The sequence below is a fragment of the Orycteropus afer genome, unplaced genomic scaffold (genome assembly GCF_000298275.1).
Source record: "Orycteropus afer afer isolate SDZICR_OR568_19922 unplaced genomic scaffold, OryAfe1.0 scaffold00061, whole genome shotgun sequence".
Taxonomy (NCBI): Eukaryota; Metazoa; Chordata; class Mammalia; order Tubulidentata; family Orycteropodidae; genus Orycteropus; species Orycteropus afer.
The window spans coordinates 1,416,960-1,422,777 of NW_006921648.1; the positions used below are offsets into that span (position 1 = coordinate 1,416,960).

Consider the following 5,818-nt stretch of genomic DNA (forward strand, 5'->3'; position numbering starts at 1 on the left):
AGGGACAGCTGCTGCCAACCAGAGCTGAGGTGAGAACTAAACCCCCAAGGCCAGTGATGTCTGCCGCTGGCACGGGAGCTTAGGACACCTCAGGCTTTTGGCTTTCTTTTTGCTTATCTTTATTTCATAAGTTTTCTACAATAAAGCTTCACTGTTTGATAAAGAAAAACAAAAAATCCCAACACAGCTAGCTGTCCCATCTTCCACATCCTGGGTCATGGTGCCCCATGGGTGTGGGACAGAAGGCACATCTCAGGTGGCTGGGGGTCTTAGTTCTATGGGCACAAAACACCACAAGTGAGTGGCTTCGAGGACTCTGAGAACTACAGCCTCACAGTTGAGAGGTGGTGGCTGCTGTGCACTGACTGTGGACCCAGAGTGACCCCATGTATCTGCCCCATAGGGTTTTCTTTATAGGAGCCGCTGGGTAGACCTGAGCCACCAAACTTTCAGTTAGCATTTGAGTATTTATTCAACCTTTTTGCCACCAAGGTTCCTTGGGAGGTTTGGAGTCCAATCAGGGCATCAACTCTAGGCAAGGGTCCTTCCATGTCGGGAGCCACAGGCATCCCGTCCTTGGCTGCTTGTAAATACCCCTTCCCCACCATGTGTATGTCTGGCTCAGGAATTCACCCTGGTTTGGTTCTGTAATTGCCATTGTAAACAAGGGCCACACACACATTTCATAGCAACCAAATCTGTTGCGATGGTATTTTGATCCAAGTAGGAAACAAAGTTGTGCCCGGCTCAAAGATGGCGGCCAACAGCACCACTCTGAACGTGTGTTGCTCGCCAGAGGCCTGCCGGTAATCCAGCCTCCTGCATCGGGCCGCTGAAACTTTAAGGAGGAAGGGCTGCGGCAGCACACATTCAAAGTGGTGTGGCCAGCCGCCATCTTTAAGCGAGACACAGCTGTTTCCAAGATCAAAACAGCACAGCCAACAGATTTGGTTGTTATGCAACAAGTACTGGCCCTTGTTTTGAACTGGTCGGAAGCCCTGCTCCTTTAAGTATTTACCACTCAGAAGGGATCAGGTTCAGGACACACCCTACTCTAACATGGCTTTATTAACATAACAAAACAGAATCCCAATTTACAAGTGAAGGGTTGGGACTTCCGTGTATATTTTTAGGAGACACTACTGCACTGGTAATACAATGGAAGAATTTCATTCTCAGGTTATTGTAGCCTGAGAGGACCCGGGAGGTGGGCTCAGACAGGTCCCACCTTCGTGACTGAAAACTCACTCGGAGTTGCCCCAGGGTCAATCGGTGTTCCCTGTTGTTTATCTGTTGGTTCATGGGGGCAGCCTCAGGGCCTATGCATCCCAGCTCCAGCCACAAACCCTTCAGCTTCTCCCAGGATAGACACCAGGGGGCTGGGAGGTGGTTGAGAGACACAGGTGGGTCCCCTCCACTCACTCACTCACTTGTCCCCCACTGTCCAGGGGCATTGCTGAGGCACACCTGCCATCTAGAGCAGTCACTCCACGATCTGTGGACCCATTGTGCCGACAGACATGGGCATCGGGACGGGCACACTTGTGCCCAGAGAAGGCCTCTTGGGGGAGTTGGGGGGACCCAGCAGCCTGCAGCCAAGAAGGCAGGAAAGTGGCCTGTGGCTGACATCAAGTGTGGGACTGGAACACAGGGATACCACCGTGCAGTGGATAAAGTTTCTCAAAGGCCTGTGGTGTGATTCTTGGAGTGGGGACAGTCGAGGTGGGAGCAGGCTCAAAGATGCTGGAAAAACCCCTAAAATTATAGAAGGCGAACCCATGCAGAGTGGAGGGAGTCCCAAGGAGAACTGGGTGCTGGGCTGCCAGGCTGAGCCCAGCAAAGTGCAGGAAACTGAGATAAATGTGAACTTCAGGCTAACTCCCTCCGTGAACAATTGCCCGCTTCACCATGAGACCAGAACCGGATAGTGCTCAGATACCACTACTGAACATTTTGATCAAAGAGTCTAAGGAAGTGTTTGATCAAAAGGGGGGAAATGCAGAACAGAACTTCAATGCTCACGGAATCCAGACTGTCTGGAGCCATGGAGGCTGGATAAACATCTGAAACTATGTCCTAAAATAATCTTCAAATACTAAACCCAAATATCCCCTGAAGTCTTAAAACCGAATAGCAGTTTAGCTGAGCTAGTAAAGACCGTCTGCCTTGACATTCTTGATTTCGAAAGACTTATCTATGTGACAACAGCAGCTCAAAAGATTAGAGGAAATTCTGGGGGCAGTGAGTTAAAGGGTAAGACAACGGAGAAAAGGAGGGTGAGAATGGCTGCAAGTTTGAAGAAGGAAATGAAAGTCGCCGAATCACACATGGAGAAACGGCTGAAAAGAGGTAGGTTCTATTGTGTGTATTTTCAGTAACAACAAAGAGAAATTATTACAAAATAAATTGAACTTCACACAAGCAATAAATCCGTGTTTAGTCTAAAAGTGCCCTGTGGCAGGGGGAGCTGGCGGAACTGCACATGTGGGTCCCAGGGGCCAGAAAGCCCCGTCTCGAGACAAGACCACCCGCATCCGTGTCCACTCTCTACAGGGGGCAACAGTGGGTCTCACCCCGCTCCACACCTGCCCTACCTGGCTCTGGGGTGCAATGCCCAGGCAGAGGAGAGAAAGGGGAGGGCAAATGAGGGGCCCTGCAGCCCACCCCACCCCAGCAGCCGCCCCAGCCGCCCCCTGGCTCAGTCCTGGCCTACACTGGGCTTCTCAGAGCCCTGCAAACTGTACCTCACGCACTTCCCGGTGACCCTCACTCACAAAAACTCCGTTTCTCCCCTCCTCACATCTCCCTCCGTCCCATTGCTTCCTGACATCAACCTCAGTAAACCACCCACACCCCACCTAGCCCAGGGCTACCTTTGGGGGAACTCTGGTCAGACCTGGGCATCTGTGCTTGTGGGCCTCTGAGAGCTGGGGGTCCTGGAGCGCTCCCCCCACGGCCCCTCAAGTCCTCCCAGCCCCGCAGAGAGCCTGACACTGCTAATCTCCTCCCACAAATGACCTTTCTGACCAGAGAGGTCTGCGATCAGCATCTAAACCCAAAAATGCAGTTAGGGACTAAGACTTGGCTGGGGGGAGCAGGCCTGGCTGGGTGGACTTGGAGGGAGGAGGAGGAAGCCGTCAAGGCATCAGCTGTATTGGCAAAGGGGACAGAGAGACAGGCCAACTCGGCAGGACTTTCTCCGTATTTATTGCTATCTGTCCAAACTCTTCTCTGGGAAGGTCTGGAGCTGGGCCCACTCCGGGGCCCCCACACCGGGGCTCCGCGGGCTCAGGCCGGCCACAGCAGGAGGGGCGCCCAGAGCAGAGCCAGGAGGAACAGCAGTGAGGAGGCGTCTGTCCCATGGGGACCACAGGCCATCACCTGCTGGATCCACCGGAAGTGCTCACTGACGTTGGTGTAGACGCCGGGCCGGTTCGGGCGGCCGCAGCCCACGCCCCAGCTCACGACTCCGACCTGGTACCACACGCTGCTCACTTCACAAACCAAGGGGCCGCCCGAGTCACCCTGGGGAGCAACGGGTGTGAGTCCGGGTGGGGGAGCCACAGGGTGGTGCAGGACCAGGGGAGAGGCCCGAGGGCACGGGACTGTGCATGTGCAAAGTGGGGCAACGGTCCAAACCCCCGGGGGCTGGTGTGTGGTGCAGTTCATGGGAGACCGGGGGCAGGTGGCTCACAGTGGGGCAGTAAGGGCTCAAGTGGTTCCTGTAACTCCGGAGCGGGGGTGGGGCCAGGGAAGGGGGGGTGGGATGTCAGGGCCCAGAGGCCCTGGTGGGGATGGGGGGCCACTCACAAAGCAGGCGTCTTTGCCACCTGCTGCATCGCCAGCGCAAACCATGTCTCCAAAGATGGTATGGCGGACATCGGGTTTCTGGTACAGGTGGTTACACATGGTCCTATTGATGATGGCGATTTGTACTTCCTGGAGGTTGTAGGGGGGCTCCAGCGCTGTTGGGGGGCAGGGAACAGAGAGAGAAGTCAGCTGAGACTCTGACCGCAAGGCAGGCGGCAGGTCGCCCACAGGCCTGGGACGGGGCCGTGGAGCAACCAAGCGTGAATGTGCTGGGCCAGCTCCGCCCAAGACATGGTCTCCGGATCTGGAAGTGGCAGGATGGCCCCCGCCTGAGCCAGTGGGGGACCCCTGGCCGCAGTGTGCACAGGGAGGGACCCACGCTGCGCGGTGGAGGACGGCAAGGCCTCGCTGCAGGGCCCTGCCCACGCAGGTGGAGGAAGAGGAGGTCAGCGGGCAGGCATGGTGGGCACAGTGTCGGAGCGTAGGGCCAAAGCAACCGAACACAGACAGACAGACAGCGCCCGCCCCCAGCCCCGCCTGTGCCCCGGGCTCACACGTGTCCTCAAGGATGTCTCCCCAGCCGGTCACCCAGCAGTCGGTCCTGTTGTCGAACTCCTTGGTGGAGTTGACGACACAGATAGGCTGGATATGCTGCCTGTAGGTGACAGAGGAAGACAGCTTCACCAGGGCGATGTCATAGGGCGCTGACCCCCGGAATCTGGGGTTCACCACAATCCTCTCCACTTGGTAACGGTTCTGGTAGGCCTGCAGGTTCCAGATGGCCGGCGCGGCGGTCAGCTCGCCAAACTGGACGTTCCACGGGAAGGGGTCACTGGCCCTGGAAGAGGAGGCCGTGGTCAGGGGCCTCGCCACCAGGCATCGGAGCTCACCAGGAACCTCTCCACAGGACAGGAGGGAAAACTTGGGGCTTGCCACTACTTGTTTGTCTTGTGTCTGAGAGGCCACCCGCTGGGAGTCCTTCTTCAGGCCCACAGGGTCCCCAGAGAGGCCACACCCACTTCAGAGCCTGGGGCTTCGGGGAGACCAAGCACGAGGGTGGGCGCCTTCCACAGTGTCTGCCCCAGCCAGTCACTCAGTGTGTGCCTCAAAGAGCCCCCTAGGACAGCTAAACTGGGGGAGTGCTGCAGGGGACCCCAATGTGTCAAAGCCGCTTTCCCGAGGAGCCACCCACGGGCCCAGCATCTCCCTTCCCCTCAGGGACCGCCTCCCAAACCTGCGGCTCAGGCGCCCGGGGTGCAACGCTAAGGAAAAGAATGGGAGTGCCATTTGTCCCAAACTGAAAGGACTGTGAAGAGAATGCTCTGGAAGAACATTCCGGAAGCCGTCGACAGGGTGCCCTCTGCAGCACCAAGGGGAACTCAGGGGGGACCCGCGGCCAGGCCTGGGGCCCCGAGACTCACTGTTGAAAGCAGTGGGCCGCCGTGAGCACCCAGCGGCGGTTCAGCAAGCTCCCGCCGCACACGTGGCTCCCCCACAGGCGCAGACTGCCCTGCCACGGCCAGCTGCCCAGCTCCGCGTCCCGGCCTCCCACCACGCGCGTGGGGATCTTCCGGTGGCCGCAGGGCGCTGGGTGGGGACAGACGGACACGCGCCTGAGCCGAGGGCCAGGCCCGCCGCCGGACACAGAGAGAAAGGGCGCCCTGGGCTCGCGGAGGCAGACGCGAACCCCCCGCCCCCGCCCACGTGATCCACGCCCCCAAGACCCCGGCCCTCCACCTACTTGTAAGCACGTTCCACTTGTCGTCGGAATCTGGGGGGAAAGGAAGGAAAGGAAAGGTGAGGGGCCCTCACGCCAGCCCAGGGGCCCTGCGCCACGAGGCGTGCGTCCCGGGCGCTTACCTGCAGTCGGGGTCACCAGGTCGCCATCCGGCCCCGTTGGGGGAAGTTGAGAAGGTGTGGACCCCTGGGTCCCCACATCCGGCCCGAGCTGGCCCAGCCCCGCGAGCCCGGCCCGGGACCACAGCAGCCACAGCAGCAGCGCGCGCAT

At 58.5% G+C, this 5,818-nt stretch overlaps 1 protein-coding gene across 1 annotated transcript; it reads right to left on the reverse strand.

Annotated features, from left to right (window-relative positions):
* Positions 1 to 3,288: 3,288 nt before the first annotated feature.
* On the reverse strand, positions 3,289 to 5,818 carry LOC103196025 (serine protease 21). The gene is made up of 6 exons (XM_042780777.1): positions 5,647 to 5,818; positions 5,552 to 5,581; positions 5,232 to 5,397; positions 4,365 to 4,648; positions 3,811 to 3,965; positions 3,289 to 3,525 (listed from the first exon to the last, which is right to left on the reverse strand). Exons 1-6 carry the CDS (start codon positions 5,816 to 5,818, stop codon positions 3,289 to 3,291), a joined length of 1,044 nt encoding a protein of 347 aa, XP_042636711.1.

Bases quoted from the DNA above. Each gene is read 5' to 3' on its own strand.
- LOC103196025 (XM_042780777.1), bottom strand. From the start codon at position 5,818: ATGCGCGCGCTGCTGCTGTGGCTGCTGTGGTCCCGGGCCGGGCTCGCG. The intron at 5,582-5,646 runs GTGGCGCAGGGC...CTTTCCCCCCAG, and splicing joins GCGCCCGGGACGCACGCCTC to ATTCCGACGACAAGTGGAAC. The intron at 3,966-4,364 runs GTGAGCCCGGGG...GCCCCCCAACAG, and splicing joins AGACATCCTTGAGGACACGT to CGCTGGAGCCCCCCTACAAC.